This window comes from Kogia breviceps, chromosome 4, assembly GCF_026419965.1.
Source record: "Kogia breviceps isolate mKogBre1 chromosome 4, mKogBre1 haplotype 1, whole genome shotgun sequence".
Classification (NCBI taxonomy): domain Eukaryota; kingdom Metazoa; phylum Chordata; class Mammalia; order Artiodactyla; family Physeteridae; genus Kogia; species Kogia breviceps.
In genome coordinates, this window is record NC_081313.1 from 138560691 (window position 1) to 138583892 (window position 23202).

Sequence of the window (23202 nt, forward strand, 5' to 3'; positions counted from 1 at the left end):
CAGTATTCCTAGCTGTGACTTCAATTATTTTAGTTGAAGTTTTCTGCAGCTAAAATGCGTCTGTTCACTCAACAAATATTTATTTATTCAGGTCTTTGTGCCTGACTCTCTACCAGGCCCTGAGTATACAGAAGAGAGATAAATAGACATGGTTTTTCCCTCAGAGAGCTTATTGTCCAGTAGGAGAGATGGACAATGACCTAGTGAAAAGTCAAATAAGGACAAGTTGTGTTCAGGGCCAAAAAAGAGGAAGAAAAAATGCTCTGAAGGAAAATAGGAGAACCTAATTTAGATGGAAGAGAGAAGGCAAGGAACACCTCTCCAAGGAAATGATAATCAACCTGAGACTTGAAGGAAGAGAAGGTGCCTTTTAGGTAAGGGTGACGAGCAGGGAATTCCAGACAGAAGGAAGAGCAGCAGAGAAGCCCAGAGGCAGGAAGGCTGTTGATGGACTCAAAGAAATGAGAGAAGTCTGGACCATGGCAAGAGGGGGAGAGCAAGCTTAAGATGAAGGGTAGGAAGGGCCTTAAAAGCCATCTTAAGGAAGGTGGATTTTACTCTACCTGTGACAGAAGCCAGTGAAGAGTTTATTCATACATTTATTCTGTCAATCAGTCAGTAGTTGACTGAACATCTACCCTGGGTCAGGTACCATTCTAGGCACCGAGAATACATCAGCACAAAAAAGCCCCATCAAATCCCCATCTTCCTGGAGCTTACATTCTAGATGATGACTCTAACACAGAGAGGTTTTATTTGTTCCACATTTATAAAAAGAGCACTTCGGTTCTCTATGAAGAATGGAAGAAGGGAGGTGAGGCAGCTCCAATGGTTTCTGCAGGAGAGAGAGAGAAGCATGAAAGCTTCCTGTGCTTCACACTGCAGCGCAGGACTCCTGATGTCCCATTAGAAAGGCATCTTGTGCCACTTTTTGGCTAGAGTGGTAATGACTTTGCGTGGCTCCGTTATTTTATCTCCTCAGGGGTCAAAAGCAATATTTTTAAAAGGGCTGGGGAAAGTTGAATTGCAGTCTATGGCCCAGAAATGACCAGATCTGGGCAGCACCTTTGAGACTCATTGAAGCAAGAAGCCATGCACACCTAGGCTGCATGGTGAATACAGCTCTTGGGCTAAAAGAAAAAATATATGGCTGATTCCTCAGTCTACCCCAGTAAGACATTCCTTTCTCCTGATGACCTAATTATCTCTCCATGGTTTTCCTTCTTTTTCCATCCCTTCTCCTTAGGCACACACATACACACAGTCTTTTAAGGCAAAATGAATGCAAATTTGGCCCAACAGAGAATGAATTCAGAACAATGACCACATAACTGGGACAAGCCAATCCAGCTTTCCTGAAGGTATAATCCAGTGACCACCTGTATCTGTATCAGGAGCATTAAAGAGTAAACACATGTCCACATGTCTCTGTATCTAACTCCTTCTCCTGCCCCAGGACCTTCAGAATCTAAATCTCCAGGGAGTGAAGCCCAGGAATCCTCATTTTTTCACATATTATCCAGGGATTTTTTTTTTTTTTGCTTCAATTTTCTCACCATTAGAATTAACTTATTCAACTAAAGGCAAACCAGACAATTTAATTGTCTGTTCTTCTCTCCATGACTAGGGTAATGTTACAGGATCTCTAAAAACCCTTCCTTCACTGAGATATAATGAGATGCAGGATGTCATAGAGGTTAAGAGGTGAGCCAGATCTAGGTTCAAATGCTAGCTACAGTAATAACTACTTACGTAACCAAGACAAGTTATGTAATCTCTTTAAACCTTAATTTTCCTCACCTGGAAAATGGAGATGATATCACATCATATATTTATTGTGAGGATTAAATGAAGCAACAAGGTGAAATCCTCAGGTTAGATCTGGCACATGCTACATCCTTCATATACAGCGATCATGATTGTTCTCTAATTTTCTTCTTCTTTTTCACCTTTGCTATTAGGACCTGGAGAGGGTATGAGAGTAGCAAAAGATGGAAGGAGAATATAGATAACAGATACTTGTTCTTTCTTCTCTAAAAAAGAAATTTTTTTTCACCTTCATCAGCATTCTAGGAACAATTCTTCAGCTGAAGACACACAGAATGGCAGCCTGAATCCCTTATGTAAATATAGAAATAGTTATTCCCACAAGGAATAGAAGCAAAACTCCCACACCCTAGTTCTCCTAGGCTTGCTCAAGGTTGCAAAAGCTGGGCTTGTCAGAAAACACCTCCTTGATCCATCCCTAGAGCTTTTTCTAACCTAAAGTTAATTCGATGGCACTGGGGAAGGGAGAAAAGGGAGAGCTGGCATCTAATGCCAGCACCAAAATTTACTTCTGTTTTTAACTTGAAACATAAAAAGGCAATTTCATCCAGAGAAAAAAATTCCCAAATGGCAGGAAGAAGGGAAACTTGAGGCTTAGAGAAGTTAAATATACTTTTCAGGATTAGTAGTGATGATAAACCAAAAGAGGACTCTCTCACAACTTCTCCCTATTCTAATGGCTGCATTCTTGCATTAACTCATCTTTATCCTCTTTGGATATGATCCTCCTAACTAAATTTTAGTTATTCTGAGTTTGGAAACCAGAGGGGTTCAATAAAATGTGGACTGTCTGGATGAAGGAAGGGAAGAAAAGACATGGAAATGAAGATACACTTCCCAAACAGGCCCTCAATCCATGAAGGCAAAAATGATGTATATAGAAACATTAAAAACGTCAACATGAACATCTGTTAATGAATGACACCATTTCCAGTAGAGAATAATGACACATGATAGTGCTTTTCTTTTGAATTCTTGAGCATACTTAGATCTGGGGAGATTATGTTTCTGGTCGTGGTGGCTGCTGTTTTTGCCCAGGACTTCCATTCCAGTTCCCTTCACACCATCTTGTTCGGGCAAGGGACCCTAAAACTCTGATGGAATATAATCCCAATGATGCCTATCATTATACTGCAATGCCTTGGCCAGTCTTTGGTCCAGGGTTAGATATGTGACCCTAGCCAATATCAGGGCACTTTCCAGGAATCATCTAAAGGGGCTGGCCAAGAAAAATCTCTTTTCCTCTCTATTCATGAGGCTGCCAGGATACAGCCCTGGAGATGCAAAGTGCCATATCCCTCAACACAGAAGATCATGAGGAAATGAAGCTTGGAGAAAGTTTGAGAAGATTTGGAGATGCCTTGGAGAAAATTTGAGAAGCTAAGGGAGAGTGAATCTAAATGCCATCATGTCCTGAGCTCCAGGTTCTGATCTGCAGCTCTTTGTTTTGTTCAGTGAGGTATCATCTTTCTCTTAATCCGAAGGAACTTTGGTCACTACCACTTGGAATCCCATGAATCCTAATAGTTATACTGCGGCCTGAAATTACAAGACCCAGTAGAGCAGGTTATGAGCGAATTAGCCTTCCAAGCTCATGGAAAATGTAGATGTCTCTTCTTTAAAACTTTATTCATTAAAAAACAATACCATTTACAATAGCAGCAAAAGAATGCTAACTACTTATACACTGAAAAGCTACAAAACCTTGCTAAGAGAAATTTAGAAGCTAATGAATGGAGAGATATACAGTGTTTATGAATGGAAACACTCAATATTATTAAGGTATCGATTCTTTTCCATTTGCTACATATAGATTTAACTCAATATCAAACAAAACCTCAGCAGGACTTTTAGGGAAACTAATAAGCTGATTCCATAATTTATATGCAGATGCAAAGGACCTAAAGTAGCCCAAACAACTTGGGTTGAATAATTTTTTTGTTGTAGGGGGGCTATTCTGTGTATGTTGAGCAATATTCCTGACTTCTACCAATTATATACAAGCAGTATCCCACCCCCATTATGACAAGCAACAGTGTTTCCAGACATTGCCAAATGCCTCTGGGGAATAAAATCACCCCAAATTCAAAGCCACTGAGCTATAGTAATCAAGTGATGTATTTGCATAGGGATAGACAAACCAGTGGAACAGAGCAGAGAGTAAAGAAATAGACCCAAGAATATATGGTCTACTGATTTTTGACAAAGGTCCAAAGACAATTCAACTGAATAAAAGTAATTTTTTCAACAAATAGCATTGGAACAATTAGATATCAATAAGCAAAAAGAAGAAATGAGAAGGAAACTCAAGTTATACCTCACACCATATATAAAAATTAATTCAAAATGAATTCATACTCAAATGTAACCTAAAAATTCAACATCTAGGTTCTAGAAAACATCTGGAAGAAAATTTAGGTGAAAGTGTTTGTGACCTTGGTTTAGGCAAAGATTTTTAGTTAAGGCACTAAAGTCAGGACCTAAAAATGAACAAATTGATAACTTTGATGTAATCAAAATCAAAAACCTCTGTTCTTCAAATGCTATGAAAGGATAAGAAATAAAGAGAAAATATTTTGAAATCACATATCTGATAAAGGACTTGCATGTAGAAAATAAAAAGAGCTCTCAAAGGCAATGGTACGAAAAGAGCCCAATTATAATTGGTAACGGATTTGAACAAATATTTTATCAAAGAAGATGTATAGATAGCAATAAGCTCGTGAAAAAAATTCTCAACATCATTAGTTATTAGGGAAATGCAAATTAAAACCCCAATTAAATATCACTATATACCTATTAGAAAGGCTAAACTTAGAAACCGACCATGCCAAGTGTTGGTGAGCACATGGAAGAAAGAGAACTCTTTTTTTTTTTGCAGTATGCAGGCCTCTCACTGCTGTAGCCTCTCCCGTTGCGGAGCACAGGCTCCAGACGCGCTGGGTCAGCGGCCATGGCTCACGGGCTCAGCCGCTCCGCGGCATGTGGGATCCTCCCAGACCGGGGCACGAACCCGTGTCCCCTGCATCGGCAGGCGGACTCTCAACCACTGCGCCACTAGGGAAGCCCAGAATTAGAACTCTTAAACACTGCTGCTGGGAATATAAAATGGTATAGTCATTTTGGAACACAATTGGGCAGTTCCTTAAAAATTTAAACAAACATACTGTATTAGATTGTTATGGTTACCATAACAAAGTACCCCAAATTGGGTGTCTTAAAGAACAGAAATTTATTGTCTCATAATTTTGGATAGAAGTTCAAGATCAAGGCAGTGTTGGTTTCTTCTGAGGGCTGTGAGGGAGAATCTGTCCCATGCCTTTCTCCTAGCTTCTGGTGGTTTGCTGGCAGTCTTTGGCATTCCTTGGCTTGTAGAAGCATCACCCCTACCTTTGCCTTCATCTTTACATGGCATCCTTCCTTTGTGCATATCTCTATGCCCAAATTTTCCCATTTTTATAAGGACAACAGTTATATTAGATGAAGGCCCCCCTAATGACCTCATTTTAACTCGATTACCTGTATAAAGACTCTGTCTCCAAGTAAGGTCACATTCTGAGGTACAGGGGGTTAGAACATCAACATATCTTTTTCAGGGGACATAATTCAACCCATAACTCCTACCATATGATCCAGAAATTCCATTCCTAGGTGCTTATCCAAAATAAATGAAAGCATATATATGTATATTCACAGCAGCTCTATTCATAATACCCTTTAATTTCATAAAACTAGAAACAAACCAAATCTCAATCAACAAATGAATGGCTAAACAAATTGTGGTATACCTATAAAATACAATACTACCCAGCAATAAAATGAATTAACTATGGACTTACACAATTATACAAATGAACCCCAAAATAATTATGCTGAGTGATGTAAGACAAAGGAATACATCTTTTGTGATTTCATTTATATAAACTCAAGAAAATGCATAATAATTATAATGACAGGAAGCAGATCAGTCATTGCCTAGTGATGGGGAAAGGGGTAGGGAGAGATTATAAAGGGAACACGGAAATTTGGGGGGGGGTAGTGATTTGTTCACTAGCTTGATTGTGATGATAGTCTCACAGTTTTATATGTATATACATGTCAAAACTTATTAAATTGTATGCTTTATATATGTACAGATTATTGTATGTCAATTATACCTCAACAAAACTGTTAAAAACAAAACAAAACAGCTTGTGCATAAAGCAGTGCACCTGGTAATATTGAAGAAGGTGTCATGCTAAACTAGTGATGATTGTATAAGACAGTCGGGACATCTTTAAGAAATGGCACTCCATTTAAAGTCTTAGAACACCATCTAAGATGCCATGATAAGAAATGTTACCATCTAAAAGAGGTATGGTGCTTTAGGCTGGAGGAAGACTACTTACAAACACTGACTATCCAACATAACTGAAAGGGAAATGAGAAATGCTGTCGAAAGAGAAAGGGCTATCAGCCCGATTTGTCCTGCCAATGCCAAATCAACTCATTTATTCAACACAGATTTACTAAGCTCAAACAAGGGCATCAAGCTTTGCACGCAGTGATGAATTGGATGTGCTCCTTGTCCAGTCTGGTGGGACAAGGGCAGAGGCTGCACGTTATCAGCTCACCAGAACTCTGTTTGCTTAGGGCTCTGTGAATGTCCTTGCTAAGTGCTAGGGGAGCTGAAGGGGGCGGGGGATGGTCCATCAAGTCTAACCGATTCTCTACAACTCATCAGAGCATAAATCCATCACAAGTATATAAACTTCCAGTCTAGATCAGACTTAGACCCCCCCCCCAGATGAACATTTTGTATCTGGCAGTGATTTGTACCAAGTGTATGGGGAAGAAACACAACTAACTATCTTCCTTGGTGCTAGCATGAAAGTTTGGGGCTATTCCTAGGGTTCTTATATTCTATGTCTGAAATGTTACATTTAGTTAAGTTACTTCAATTCTAGAATACAGTGTGAGAAAGGATATAATCAGAGTCTAAAGAATCAACAGCAGTCTGGATAAGATTAATTTGAACTTGATATATCAATTCAGTGAAATCTATCAGTCCAACCAGTGTTTGACAACTGGCAGGCAAAGCAACCAATTGATTTGCCATCATTTTCTTTCTATAATTGGCTGCTGCTTGACGTAGTACAGTGGAAGAAGATCTGGATATTTACTCAAAATACCTAAGAGGCAGCAAGGAGTAAATGAAAGGCAAGGTCAAACTGTGTGACATTAAGTTAATGAACCTCTCTGAAACTTAAATCCTGCCTTGACAAAAAGGTGGATAGTAAGAATACCTACATTGAAGAGTTGATCTGAGGATTTAATGAACCAGGTGTGTGTGGTCCCTGGTTCATGGTATTTTAATAATAATAAGTAGTAGTAGTAGTATTGATAGTAATAGTAGTAGCAGTATTGTCACTGCTGTAATTTACGTTCTAAATCTGTTACTTGTTTTCTAGGTATGTCTCCATTGATAGGACCTTTCACTTTTTTTGACTTTTCATTCACTTAATCTGTAAGACAGCAGTTATGAGAGCTGCCTTACATAACCCACAAATTAATTCAAGAAGTAGTTCTACTTGATAGGTGTATGCCAGTCACTAAGGCTATAGAGATGAACAAGACATGATTCTTGCCCTCAAGGAGTTTCAGTCTAGTGAGGAAGGTAGACAAGCAAACAGACAGTGGTAAAATAGGATGAAGGCTCCATAATAGGCAATATACAGGCTGAGTGTGGATGTCCACAGAAGGACCAGCAGGGTTCAGGGCAGGCTTCCTGAATGGGAGTTAGCCACAAAAGTGTTTTTGGCAGAGGGAATAGATATCCAAAGGCTGAAAAGGCAAGAAACAGGTGGTGATTTAGCAAATAATAGTTTAGTTTGGTGAGAGGATAGAATCCAAGGAAAAGAGAGATTAAATAAATTCTGGGAAGGTCCATTAGGGCCAGACCAGTAGAGTCTCTTAAACCATATGAAAGAGTTTGGACACTACCTTGAAGTATCCTGAATACAAAGCTGGTATTAGAAACAAATGTTAAAATCTAAGTACTCTTTAATTCTAAAATTCTATTCAAATATTGTCACTATCATCAGGTACACATGGATTCAATGTCAGCTGTTGTGCACAAGGATACTGCTATGAACTTCAGGTTTGTGTGTCCCAAAATTCATGTGTTGAAATCTTAACCTCCAACGTGATGGGTTTTGGAGGAGGGGTCTTTGGGAGGTGATTAAGTCATGAGGATGGTACCCCCATATGGGATTAGTGCCCTTATTAAAGAGACCCCAGAGAGCTCCCTCGCCCCTTCTACCATGTGAGAACACAGACAGAAGACGGCCACCTATAAACCAAGAAGCAAGCTCTCACTAAATACCAAATCTGCCAATGCCTTGATCTTGGACTTCCCAGCCTCCAGAACTGTGAGAAATAAACTTCTGTTGTTTATAAGCCAACAAGTCTATAGTATTCTGTCACAGCAGCCTGAAGAGACTAAGACTGGAGTTCATCTCATTTTCTCCAGCTCTCTAACACACACAAACACACTCACACACACACACACATACCGCAAAGAAAAAAATAATAAACTATCACACGACTGCTTGCAATTTTAAGTGTGAAGTCCTATGCCTGCTCACTACCTGAAAGAAACTCAGGAGGCCAATGAAATGAACTATCATTGCTTTGTGGCAATAGCTGCTGTCCATGGTTCTACTCTTACTAATTTTATGTCATCAGAATGCAAGAGCTCCCAGAGAGGCTGGTCTCCTGTCCCCAGGTTTGCTTTCCCTTGCAGTGAAGCAGTGTTGCCCAGAGAACGGAATGTGAGGAAATGGAACCACTGAAGCTCCTAGATGAAAGTTAATGGTGTCATTTTTTTTCAATGTAAGCCTAACCCTAGAACTTTTGTTGTCAACCATTCATAAATGCTGCTGTCAAATGGGCATGCAGCCTCAAAGCCCTAGTGAGGCACCAACTAATGGTTTATATTGCCACTAATATATTACAAAAGGCTTGAATATTTCATTAAAAGTAAAAATGGAGAATTTGGGGGTGGTGCCAGAGAGGCAAATTGGGAAGAAGTCCATGGCAGAAGAAAGGAGTCTTTGATGCATGCTGGGGTACAATATATGTGTACCACTTTTAATTGTTCTTTGGGTTGAAAACTGCAGTTTCTGCATCTGAGCCCTTTCAGAAGAATTACTCAAAGGAAATCTGTAAAGTTTTCCCCTATGTAATAAAACATGCCTCCACAAAGCTTCACAGAGGAAATTATTATAAGATGGTCAGCCCGTATGTGAGATAACACCTGTGCTTTCTGTTCTGGAGAAAGAGCTGGAGAACTTGCCTAGTTAATCTTGGAAAAGAGACTGATTTTGTCTTCTGAAACCTTTTGTATTGTAAGTTAGTTCTCTAGACTTTGATAATCACAGTTACTTGGCTGATTTATTTGAAAATGCCGATATTCCTGGTGTTCCTAAGGCTATATAATAGTAGAAATTAATGACAATTTTTACAAATTTATTGAAACTAATTTTTAGTTTTTAGACTCATTGGAATAATTATTAGACTAATTTACTGAAATTATACCAGGTACTATAAATAAGACAAGCAAATAACGAATCTGAGACTATAAAAATCAAACTGAAATATGCTACATCATATTCTGGAGCTATACCACACATCCACAGGAACACAAGTCTAAGAAAACTAGATGTAAATACATGAATTCTTATAGAAATGCGCTTCCAGTTAAAAAGGGTAGTCTTAAGGGAATGGCAGGGTAGTGGTAAGGGGTTTTTAGAGAAATGTCCCTGCCAAAAATTCCTACCAAATGCCTTGGCATTATTTCAAATTATTGAGTTTCTGCCTTAGAAACCTTAATGTCTGATTTATAAATCCTTTCTATAGAATCTTTTCAGGGGTATGAAAACATTCACTGGTTTATACAAAGCTACGTTTAAAGACCTATTCAGTGCATCATTTTTCTCACATTGGTCACATACATACAAGCTAAACAGATTGGTAAGAGGAGAGATAAAATGAATAAACTTATTCCAATAAGTTAGGGAAAAGGATCTCCAAGTATTCAGCCAAATGCAATATTGGAATAGCTGCTTCAGAGTGAATCCTGGAGGATGGAATATATAATCAAAGGTGTTATACCAAATTCCAACTGTCAAAGTAAAACTGACTGCACTATACTGACATGATACACATAGTAGTTCAAGTGGTCAAATTAGAGCAACACAACAAGTTTCTATTCATTACCATGCAGATGACAAGTCCTGAACTAAATGTTGTGAAAAATAAAAACTTACAAGACATGGTGTTGTCCTTAAGAAGATTTCTATCTCCCTGGTGAAATAAGATTTAAATACAAAACCTAAGTCAAATGAACATAATCTATCACATAATGAAGGACAAAATTTTCATCAATCATTAATTTATTCTACATTTGTTGAATGCTTATGGGACAAGCAATATACAAGCCACTGAGTATAAACAATGAATCACACTTAATCCCTACCTTCAAGAAACTCACAGTAAGAAGTATTATTTTCCAAATTGTTTTCCATGGACAGTGAAATTTCTCGAACCACTTTGACAATGAAAGACTTTTTTCCAGAGTCTGAGGAGTATTCTTCAGAGCTATGTAGGAAATGTTGGTTTCAATCCAGGAATGGTATAAAAATTTAAGCAAGGAAAAATTTCTAGGTTATACTCTAAGAAATCTTTATGGATTTTAATCAAAACACTGGATGATGGATAGACCTTGGAATGATAGGTAGATTTAAGGCAAGGAGAGCTCATAATATGTGCAAGGTATACGGTAGATGATACTTAAAATGACTGAACCACCTAAAAATGGTAGACAATACTTAAAATGACTGGACCACTCTTCCTTTTCCGGTAAGTGGCCTGAGGTGACCTCTAAAAATGGTTCGCTATTCACTTGACCCAGAAAACCCCACAAAATCATGCAAGTCAAGAGGTTCAAATCTTCACGTTCACTTTAAGAACACTCGCGAAACTGCCCAGGCCTTTAAGGGTATGCATATCCAAAAAGCCACCAAGTATCTGAAGGATGTCATTATAAAGAAGCAATGTGTGCCATTCCGTCGTTACAATGGTGGAGTTGGTAGGTGTGCCCAGGCCAAACAGTGGGGCTGGACACAGGGTCGGTGGCCCAAAAAGAGTGCTGAATTTTTACTGCACATGCTCAAAAATGCAGAGAGTAATGCTGAACTTAAGGGCTTAGATGTAGATTCTCTGGTCACTGAGCATATCCAGGTGAACAAAGCCCCCAAGATGTGGCACAGGACTTACAGAGCTCATGGTCAGATCAACCCATACGTGAGCTCTCCCTGCCACACTGAGATGATCCTTACTGAAAAAGAACAGATTGTTCCTAAACCAGAAGAGGAGGCTGCCCAGAAGAAAAAGATATCCCAGAAGAAACTGAAGAAACAAAGATTTATGGCCTGGGAATAAATGCCTCAAAAAATAAATGCAAATAAAAGTTAAAAAAAAAAAAAAAAGACTGGATCATCACAGGTCCTCAGGCAAAGTGGTGAGAAATAAAATTTGATAGGTGAATTGAGACCAAGAGTGGAGGATCTAAAAACCCGAACTGAAAACTTCATTCTTTATTAAGAAAGTGACATGGAAAAAGCCCTATTTTTAAGAAGCAACGTAGCCATGATAGTTCAGTGTAACCTGCACATAAAGAAAAGTCTGGAATAAACTCAGAAGATAACAGGACCCGAACTCTCCCTGAAGAATGGATCAACATGACTGTAATGACAAAAGTTCAAGAAATGATACTTTACGTAAGAAATCATGCTAAAATTAGATAGAAATAAGGCAAAAGATGTAGAACATTTTAATTTGCTTTTCAACAGCAGAATCAGTTTGGGGCACTGGAAAGGAGACCATCAATCATAAGGGCCAGAAAGCAGTGGACTTTAAACTTTGAGGTCCATTGAAGGCAACATGATATAGCTACAAAACTTCTTGGGCTGTACACTTGTGCTGACTGGGTTCAACCTCATTGCTGTCATTTACTACTGTTTTATTCCTATCTAAAATATTTCTTTCGGCTATATACAATCACTTACATTCAAGAAGGTTCTACAATGCATGAGCTTTAAGAAATTTTATATCTTCACTTTTTACACTTTATATAGTCTTTCAACAAATATTTTCTAAGTATCGATTATACATCAAGGACCGAGCTAGGCACTGGAGGTTCAGCATTGAACAAGACAGACATGACTGCTGTCCCGGTGGAGCTCACATTAACTACACAAAAACTTTTTTTATTAATGCACAGAAAACTAAGAATACATCCCTTGCACCATTTTCATAGAACAGCTCACCATGGCAGATCTAATGTCTTCCATGGTGTGATGCATAGATGTCAGAAACAAGAAGGACGCATTAATTTACTGTAGATAATAACTAGACTTTAAAAGAAAGTATGAAATCATTGATCTATAGTAAAACCAGCAACTGACTTTTCTTGCTATTCAGAGGACGTGATAATCATCACTAGCACTTAGAAACAGAATGCCAGAGTTGGAAAGGTTCAGAAAGATCAAATCATTCTACTTTGCATTTTTACCGATACAGGAACTAAATCCAAAAGAGCATAAATGATTTGTCTAAGGCTCCATAGTTATTCAGAAACAGAGAAGGAGCCAGAAGCAAGATGCCCTTTACATCAGCCCAATGCTCTTTCCAATACACTAGAAAGGACACCATTTGTTAAAACAGTGAGAAAGTTGGAGATTTTAGAGCAGACCTGTGGTATTTATCTGTATCATCCTTCCATTTGGAGAATTACACCTCCCTTTTCATTGTCTTCTAACTCAGCTCACATGATTTGGCTGAGGCTCATCCAGACTCTCCAGTCTTCCAAGTCACAGGGAGGTCACATTACACAGGCCTTGCCAATAAGAATGCTTCATCTTCTTTAGACACACTAATGGGTTCAGGGATGGGTACATGCCCCAAGCTAGGTCAGGTGATGTCCTCCTTAGGATTTGTGCCCAATTATCAGGAAAGGTATTTCCCTTCCTCTAGAACCATAAACTATATGGATTCTGAAAGTCTGGAACTCTTGGAGCAATGTTCTCTGCCACAGGGATAGAGTCTACTAGGAAAAAAAGCAAGTAAAGCAGAACCAAGAGATGAAAGGATCAAGCAAGAAATGTCACGAGTAAGTCACCTGGATCCAGCCTGGCCTGAAACAAGACCTCCCCCAGACTTTTCTGTAAAATGAGCCAATCAATTCCATTTCTTAATCTAGTTTAAATTTTTTCACTTACAACTTTTTAAAAAAGGCCCCCCAAATACATGTACTAAACATCTACTTTCAGAATACACCCAGTACTATGATCTCCAACTTGAAATGTCTTTATAGCACTATCAAAAAAGACCATAAATTTGATGGCCAAACCAAGAGTTTCTAAGATGCCTAACAGGAAGTGTTAAGGATGATTTATTAGTAGTTACTTTTTTCTCATTAATAATTTTTATATTTATTATATGTTGAAAAGATCACAGTTTTGATATATCAGTTTAAACAAAATTCTTTATTAAAATTATTTTATTATTTCATTTTTACTTATTTTAATGTGGCTTCCAAAAAGGTTAAATTACATATGTGGTTTAACTAGATTTACACTGGACACTGGTAATGCATAGGTACATACACTGTGCCACAACTAGGGTGAACTGCCCCTCACCCAAAGGCTCCCAGATTTCTCCCTTCCAGTGTTCTGAGTCTGCAGTCCTCTGTGTAAAATGGACAGGTCCTGTCTCCCCAGTCTGACCCCATTTCTTATTTCTCCGTTTTTTAAAAAATGGGTATACCATAATTCTTTTATCTTCAAGTTTAAATTTTCATCAAAATTAGATTTGGACATAATTTACAGGGTCACACAATTCTTTGAGACTTATTATGAAAAAACAGCATTCTCCTATACTCCTCCCACCTCATCTCTTTCTCAGAAGCAACCATTCTCAATTATTTTAGCTGTTTCTTTTGTCACTCACCTCCATATATCTAAATAACATGCTTCTATTTCCTACTTCTTGAATTTTCAGGTTTAGGTATTTATTATCTATAGAAGATGAGAAATTTTGGAGGAAGGCAGCATGCTATGGTGGGTAAGATCATAGCTTTGGAAACATACAGATTTGGGTTACATGTCAAATACTGGTTCTGCAAACACATGAAAGAATGCTCAACCTCATTAATCATTAGAGAAATGCAAATCAAAACTACAATGAGATATCATCTCACACCGGTCAGATTGGCCATCATCAAAAACTCTGGAAACAATAAATGCTGGAGAGGGTGTGGAGAAAAGGGAACCCTCTTGCACTGCTGGTGGGAATGTAAATTGATACAGCCGCTATGGAGAACAGTATGGAGGTTCCTTAAAAAACTACAAATAGAACTACCATACGACCCAGCAATCCCACTACTGGGCATATACCCTGAGAAAACCATAATTCAGAAAGACTCATGTACCAAAATGTTCATTGCAGCTCTATTTACAATAGCCAGGACATGGAAGCAACCTAAGTGTCCATCAACAGATGAATGGATAAAGAAGATGTGGCACATATATACAATGGAATATTACTCAGCCATAAAAAGAAATGAAACTGAGTCATTTATAATGAGGTGGATGGACCTGGAGTCTGTCATACAGAGTGAAGTAAGTCAGAAGGAGAAAAACAAATACCGTATGCTAACACATATATATGGACTCTAAGGGAAAAAAATGTCATGAAGAGATTAGTGGTAGGATGGGAATAAAACACAGACTTACTCGAGCATGGTCTTGAGGATATGGGGAGGGGGAAGGGTGGGCTGTGATGAAGTGAGAGAGTGGCAGGGACATATATACACTATCAAATGTAAATTAGATAGCTAGTGGGAAGCTGCCGCATAGCACAGGGAGATCACCTCTGTGCTTTGTGACCACCTAGAGGGGTGGGATAGGGAGGGTGGGAGAGAGGGTGATGCAAGAGGGAAGAGATATGGGAACATATGTATATGTATAACTGATTCAGTTTGTTGTAAAGGAAAAACTAACACACTATTGTAAAACAATTATACTCCAATAAAGATGTTAAAAAAAAAAAAATACTGGTTCTGCCAGTTATGGTCTGTGTGACCTTAGGCATGTTGCTCAATCTCTCTGTTTCTCCTCTCTCCTCTCTCCTCCTTATTTAGGCCTCTCCTCTCTCATGAGGCCAAAATAAGATCATGTATATGGAGTACCTTGCACAATGCCCAGCACATGTGTAAGCACTAAATACATAGTAACTATTACTGTTACTACCACTGTTAGTGGTAGTGGTGGTAGGTACTAACTGCAATTACTGTGCTAAACATTCAGGATGCAAAATGGAATAAGGTACAAATCTTGCCCTTCAAGGTGCTAACAACAACCGTTCAGAATAATGATAGGTGTCAAATAAAGGATACCAAGGGAGGGTGACGCAAGAGGGAAGAGATATGGGAACATATGTATATGTATAACTGATTCACTTTGTTGTAAAGGAGAAACTAACACACTATTGTAAAACAGTTATACTCAAATAAAGATGTTAAAAAGTAAATAAATAAAAAATAAAGGATACCAGCCACAAACACTCTGGATTCCAAGGATGAGAGAGAGAACCATGAACTTAAATGCATGGGGAAGATTCTATTGCCTGAAAATTATAGTAAGTAAAATGTATTACTGCTCCTATTTCTGCCAGCAAACATTCATGGTAGCAGATCTAAAAATAGGTAAGAAGTAGAAGAAACCTAAATGATGAGCCAGCCAAATTCCCCATTTTACAGATGGAGAAACTGAAGCCCCTTTAGAGAAGAAACCTTCCCAGATCACACAACTAGCCACTCAAAAAGTGAGGGTGAGAAAGCTGTTTGAAGTTTTTGAAGTTTGAGGCTTCTCTGTGTCAATTCTGAACAGAGTAGCTAACCCATTTCTGCACATAATTTACTACAGAGTAAACTCCATCTCACCTCCTGTCAGTTTTAGGATTGTATCATTTCCTGTGATCTCTGTTGCTGTCATTAGTCAATTCCTTAAACTGACCTGAATTCAACATCTTCACTGTAGTCATTTATTTTAAAAGTTTCAATTGGCAGTGTTGAAAGACGTATCCTTTTTCTCATGACACTATCACTCTTGATCTAAATTGTTCTCCTCATAAGCAGGATCAGAAACAGGAAGTGGAATTATTCTCTTCTTTTGACATTGATCTTGCTTCCTTTGGTGAGGATCTGCTCCAGGCATACAAGTCCAGCCCCCTTGGACCTAATATTCCAATTCCTGCTGCCTAGACAGCTCCATGGACTTGAACCAGAATTCCTACTATTAGATTAGCATCTCTGCCTAGGGGATAGCCATGCTCTCATTTAACCCAACTTTTTTCTGATGTTTTAAAACCCTTTAATTTGAAAATTTTAAATGCTTATGCCACTTATTTCCATAGTTTCCATAGAAGAATAAACATGCAATCTATTACTTTTCTGGCCTCTCAGCCAGTGATACAGTCAAAAACATCAAGGTCTGAATGTTTTTCAAGACATCCCAGGGACTTCCCCGGTAGTCCAGTGGGTAAGACTCTACACTCCCAATGCAGTGGGCCTGAGTTCGATCCTGGTCAGGGAAATAGATCCCACATGCATGCCACACCTAAGAGTTTGCATGCCACAACTAAGGAGCCTGAGTGCCGCAACTAAGAAGTCTATGTGCCTCAGTGAAGATCCCGTGTGCCGCAGCTAAGAGCTGGAGCAGCGTAAATTTAAAAAAAAAAAAAAAAAAAAAAAGATATCCCACATCCCCAAGCCAATCCCACTGCACATTTATAAAAATTTGTTCTCGAAAGTCGCACTATCCAGCCACGGATTTAAATTTATTCTCTGAGACGTCTGAGATTCTCCATTCTCACTGACAAATCACAGGGAATTTTACATTTCCCCACTCTGAGAGCCTCATGGCTCTCTGTTGTTCTCTCACCAGCTGGATTATCATCCACGACCTGGTGGGTTCCAAAGAGACAGAAGGCTGTTTTCAATCCATTTGTTATTTTAATGACAAAGAATCACCCCATAAGCCTTGTTAAAACCTCATTTAGGGCTTCCCTGGTGGCGCAGTGGTTGAGAGTTCGCCTGCCGGTGCAGGGGACACGGGTTCGTGCCCGGTCCGGGAAGATCCCACGTGCCGCGGAGCGGCTGGGCCCGTGAGCCATGGCCGCTGAGCCTGCGCGTCCGGAGCCTGTGCTCCACAACAGGGGAGGCCACAACAGTGAGAGGCCCGCGTACCGGAAAAAAAAAAAAAAAAAAAAAAAAACTCATTTAATCTAGAAAAAATAGAGGCACAAAGATTCTTAAGCAGGAACAAGGTAATATCACCATCCATCAAACCTGAAATAATGGAGTGGAAGGAGGCCTAGAAAGGCTGTCCTGGGAGGCATGTGGTTATCCCAAAATGAGTCAGCAAGAGCTTTTAGCATTAGCTACCACATCGTTTAACCCTCATTTTATCAGGAATGAAAACCTTGCATACTTATTCTCAGACTTTAGTTAGAAAAATCTTGTGTGCAGTCAAAACACCAGGAAAAATAAAGTAATAGAACAATAACTCATGCACGGATCTTGAAGATCATCTGTTGCACTTTAAAAGTGTGTAAACTAAAACCTGGAGTGGAGAAAGGACTGAACCTCTCCCCAAGACTCTTTTTAAATGGCCTTAATGTCATCTGAAATGTGATTTGCCAATACTCATTCTTCTAGTCTTGGCTCTGTCACTTATTAGCTGCATAATACTGGACAATTTGCTGAACCTCTCCAAGCCTCAGCTCCCTCATCTGTAAAGTAGCTATAACAACAGTGCCTACCTTATGATGTTGTTATAAGGATTAATTAATATATGTACATGAAGTGATAATCACATAGTAAATATCTGATAAGTGATAGACATCAATACTATTATTTATGATGTGAAATTTTAGTATGAGGCACCTATGGAGAAATGTTGATCTAAATTCCACCCCTTAATCCTCTGTGTCCCAATCTCTTTCTCACTCTCTCTCTTTCACGGATGTGTTCTATAAGCACAGAATGTAGAGTCAGGAAATCTGGACTTCAGGGTCAGCTTTGCCATACTATATGTTGGGTGACCTTGGGCAAGTCGGTTTACCAATCTAGGCCTTAGTCTCCTCACTTTTAAGATGGGGAAGTGAGATCAGGTGAGATCTATGGTCCTAAACATCTCCACTATTAAATGAATTCTAGAATCTATACCATTGACTGGCTGCCCAGGTCATTTTCCTAGATTTCCAGTCAAAGGGAAAAGCATCTAGCAATACTCAGTCCCACAGATAATCTCTCTCAAGGACTGGGAGAAAGTGGAGCTCTAAGCTCAGCTCCCCATCATAAAATCACAATCCAAGATTTACTCTGAAAACCACCAAACAACTCCCCATGGGTGATAAAGCCTGGACCTGCTGAAAGACCCCACCTGTCTCAAGAAAGTCCCCATCTCCTCTACCAGCCTGTCATGGACGTTTGCAATTTCCATCACTCTTCCCAACACTATGGCAGCTTCTGTCTTACTTTCAGAGAAGCTTAGTTATTGAGGAAGGGGGCAATGTTGCTGAAGAGGCCCACTGCTGTCCAATCAGAACATTTGCACTTTTAAGGGCCTTGTTTTTCAATAAATGAATGTCACCAAAAGAGACAGAGAGAAGTTTAGGAATAGAGTTCAGAGTAGCCATCTCTGTAAGATGGTCTCTGAAGCCCTACTTAATTTTAATTTTTGAAAGTGTATGGAGTGTTTCTTATAAGCTAGGTGTTGTTCTAAGAGCTTCACCTATATTATCTCATTGAATCTTCACCACAATCTTGGGAGGTAGGTACTTTGTTATCACTATGCTATAAACAAGGAAACTGAAGCACAACCCTACCATGATCAAGTCTGTAAATTTCCAACATATATTACCTACCTGTCCACTGAAACTACGATTTATTCTGCTAGTCATATTTATCTTGTGGTTTTGATATAGATTTTTTTTTCCCTTTTTAGGCTTGCTTACTCTGTTATGGGTTTTAATTGAGCCTTCTTCATGTCTGTGTGGCAGATATGTAAAATCATTAAGTGCTATTGAAAACTCTCAACAGGAATGTTGATTTTTTTCCTACAGTTCTTCCCTGAGATGGTTATTACTGACAATTTAGACTTACGTATGTTAAAATAAATTGACCTGGCATGCGCCACTAAATACAATCCGAGTGATCTTTGGTTGCCCAATTTTAAATCCTCAGATGAAATGATACAGTTTTGGGGGTGAGAAACAGGGAAATATCTGTCATTTTAGCCAACAACTTGAAACTGTATGAATACAAAGGTTTTTTTCTTTTTTTTCTTGAAAGCCTTTTAAAAAATAAATTACCCTTTAAATTTAAGTGCTTTGGTTCCTGTATAGGTCAGGTTTTCCATAGGAACAAAACTAATAGGATATATATATATATATATATATACACACACATATATAATTTTATTATATATAAAATATTATACATAATATACATTATATAATAATTATATAATACATATAATTGTATATATTATATATATAATTTTTTTTTCTAGTCTGAGTCCAAAGGCCTGAGAACCAGAAATGCTGATGGTGTAATTTCCAGTTCAAGGGTAAGAGGAGACCAACGTCCCAGCTTATGTAGTCAGGAAGAGAGAGCAAATTCTCCCTTCCTTCCCTTTTTTGTTCTTTTTAGCCCTCAAGGAACTAGACAAGGTCCACCTGTAATGGGGAAGGCAATCTGCTTTACACAGTCTGTTGACTGATAAGCTAATCTCATCCAGAAACACCCTCACAGACACACCAGAAATAATGTTTAATCAACTATCTGGGCATCCTATGACCCAGTCAAGTTGACACAGAAAATTAACCATCACAGTTTCACTGTTCCTCTAAGTTAAATGACACTATAGAAGTCAAATTGTACATTAGGAAGTGGTTAAAAAAAAAACTGGAATTTTTTTCTTTTATATAATTCAGGAAAGATGGACTACCTTTCAGATCACAGAAAGTTCCATACATTTGTCTTTCTTCTAGTCATCAGTAAAACTCCTTAATGCCAGAAATCACATTATGCAAACTTGTGTTCCCCTCAAAACGTAAACGGTTCTTAGAACATAGGAGGCACAGTAAAATGAATGCAGGGAAATATGCAGTCATTGAATACGTGAAAGGAATTATGAGATTGGCTCATTTACACTGACATGTAACTCATAAGCCAAAGCACTTTTGAGTAGAGGACCCACTATGTGCAAGATTGGTATTTAATGGCTAAATGATCAACTGGAATGAGTATCACCTTCCCAAAGTTATTCACATGGATCTTCAGTTCTGACCAAATTTATAGAAACTGTGGCCAACGTCTTAATTTTTCCCTTGCTAAATTACTATGGAGATGAATTTTAGCAACTTAATCCACCCTGCTTAAACTAATTATTCATTAAAGCGTAACTTTCTCCCATAGGGAAACTTCTAAAGCCACCAGATATAAGCATGAACACCTCTGGTTTGTTTTAATTCTTTTTCTTAAGTGAGAAGCTGAGCACATTTTGCCAAGGATTAAATCTCCTCAGGTCTCACAAATTTGGTATTTTCAAACTAAATTCATGGTCTCACACTGCAATTCTTTTGCAGCTGGAGGAAAACCACTTCACGCTGCTATGGGACAAGTATTTAAATGACACAGAAAGATGGCAAAGGGCTTAGGTAAGTCCATACCTCCTAACATTTCTGCTAAATTCAATATTAATATCCTAAAAAGCCGTGGATTACATTTCTCCTTATATTGCCTAATAGGCTTTCAAATGAGCAAGAACTTATTTTTTTTTTAAGTTAAAACACTCAAAAGGATGTTAAGACAAGCCAGACTGGGAGGAAATATATGCAAAAGACATTTCTGATAAAAGGTTATTAACCAAGGTACACAAAGAACTCTTAAAACTCAACAATAATGAAATGAACAACTGATTTTTAAATGGGTCAAAGATCTGAACAGACACCTCATGAAAGAAGATATACAGATGGTAAACAGGCATATAAAAAGATGGAGAGCATCACATATCATTAAAGAATTGAAAATTAAATATGAGATACCACTATACATCTATTAGAATGGCCAAAATCCAAAACACTGACAACACCAAATGCTGGCTAGGATGTGGAGCAATAAGAACTCTCATTGCTGGTAGGAACACAGAATGGTACAGCCATTTTGAAAGACAGTTCAACAGTTTCTGGCAAAACTAAACACACTCTTACCATATGGTCCAGCAATTATGTTTCTTGGTATTTACCAAAAGGAGTTGAAAACATGTCTATACAAAAACCTGCACATGATGTTTACAGAAGCTTTATTTAGAATTGCTAAAACTTGGAAGCAACCAACCTGTTCTTCAGTAGGTGTCTGGATAAATAAGCTGTGGTACATCCAGACAATGGAATATTCAGTGCTAAAAAGAAATGAGCTACCAAGCCACAAAAAGACATGGAGGAATGTTAATGCACATTACAAAGTGAAAGAAGACAATCTGAAAAGGCTACATACTGTATGATCACAACTACATGACATTCTGAAAAGGCAAATCTATGGAAATAGTCAAAAGATCAAGCATTGACAGGAGTTAGGGAGGAAGAAGGGATGAATACATAGGTGGGGGACATCTTAGGCACACCCAAAGAGCCAATCCAACAGGAAGGATCTTGTGAATGGTGGCAAGAGAAATAGTGTCTTCATACGTCTGAGACTCAACATATGCATCCAATCTAAAAAAGCAATCCTTTTCTTCAAAGCTCAGAAACAAGGTTTGGACTGCATTTCCCATTAAATTTCTGAAAAGCCACATCAACCATGTTAGAATGCAGACACTCTGTCTTTTTTTTTTTTTTAACAGTGTGAAAGATTTCCGCATGATTTGATGAGCGTTTTTTGATTTGCTTTGAGAGTTCAGCTAATGCTATTAGAATCCTTATAGGCAGATGATATTGGGGTAAGGGCAGTTTCTTGGAACCATGCTGTTCCATTATCGTCTGGTCACCAATCTAGATTAAATGGCAAAGACAGAATTAGAACAAACTTTGAATATACCTGGAGTCCACCCCAGGCTTATCTTTTCAGACTCTTATGTGAGAGCATGCACAAGAATACCATTTATACAAATTCAATTTCTATCAGCTCAGAGTAGGTACCTAAAAATCAAGTGTATCTAGAGCATAAGCTTTGAAGGAGCATTTGATGCCCTTTTACCCTTCAGAAAAAAATAAGTCTGATGTACTTGGACAAAATCAAACTCAGGGGATTCTTTATTTTCTATACAAAACAGTGGTTCTCAATTAGGGGCATTTTCTCACTCATCCCTAGGGGACATTTAACAATGGCTACAGACATCTTTAGTTGTCACAACTGAGGGAAGAGACTGCAACTGGCATCTAGTGGACAGAGACCAGAGAAATGGCTAAACGTTCCATAATACACAAGATAGTCCCCCACGACAAAGAATTACCTGATCCAAAATGTCAATAATGCCAAGGTTCAGAATATTATTATTATTCCAAGGTAACATTTTTGTAATTTTTCCTTCCACTGTACAAGTCAACTTCTTAGAAGCATTGCCCATAGTCTTTATCTTTGCCTCTTCACCTCGCAGGAACACCACATCCAACCCCAGTCTGGACCCAGCTCCCTTCATTCCAACAAAACAGTTGTCCCTGTAGTCATCCATGAGCTCCTACCACCAAATCCGGTGTACACTTCTCATCCTGCTTGACCTCTTTATGAAAGATTCTCTCCTCTTGCTTCCAGAACCCTAAATTCTCCTGGTTCTCCTCTTCTCTTTCTTCCCTGTCTCATTAGTAAGTTTCTCTTCTTCATATCACCATTATGTAATAGAGTTCCATGATTCAGTGCTAGGCCCTCTCTCTCTTTAATTTTTCTCAAGGTAACTGGATTAGTTTCCTATCGCTGCTGTAATTACCCCAAACTTGGTGGCTTAAAACAGCACAGTTTTATCATCTTACAGTTCTGGAGATCAGGATTCCAAAATGGGTCTCACTGTACTAAAATCCAAGTCTAATCAGGGCTATGTTCCCTTCTGAAGACTCTAGGGGAAAATCTATCTCTGGTCTTTTCCAGCTTCTAGGGCTGCCCCTATTCCTTGACTAGAGGCTCCTTCCATTATAAGCTGATTCACTTTGTTATACAGCAGAAACTAACGCACCATTATAAAGCAATTATACTCCAATAAAGATGTTAAAATA

General features: G+C 38.5%; 1 protein-coding gene across 1 annotated transcript; it reads left to right on the forward strand.

Annotated features, from left to right (window-relative positions):
- Window positions 1-10755: 10755 nt before the first annotated feature.
- On the forward strand, window positions 10756-11310 carry LOC131756137 (large ribosomal subunit protein uL22-like). Its single transcript, XM_059062972.2, has one exon. The coding sequence runs from the start codon at window positions 10756-10758 to the stop codon at window positions 11308-11310; it is 555 nt and encodes a 184-aa protein (XP_058918955.1).
- Window positions 11311-23202: the final 11892 nt, after the last annotated feature.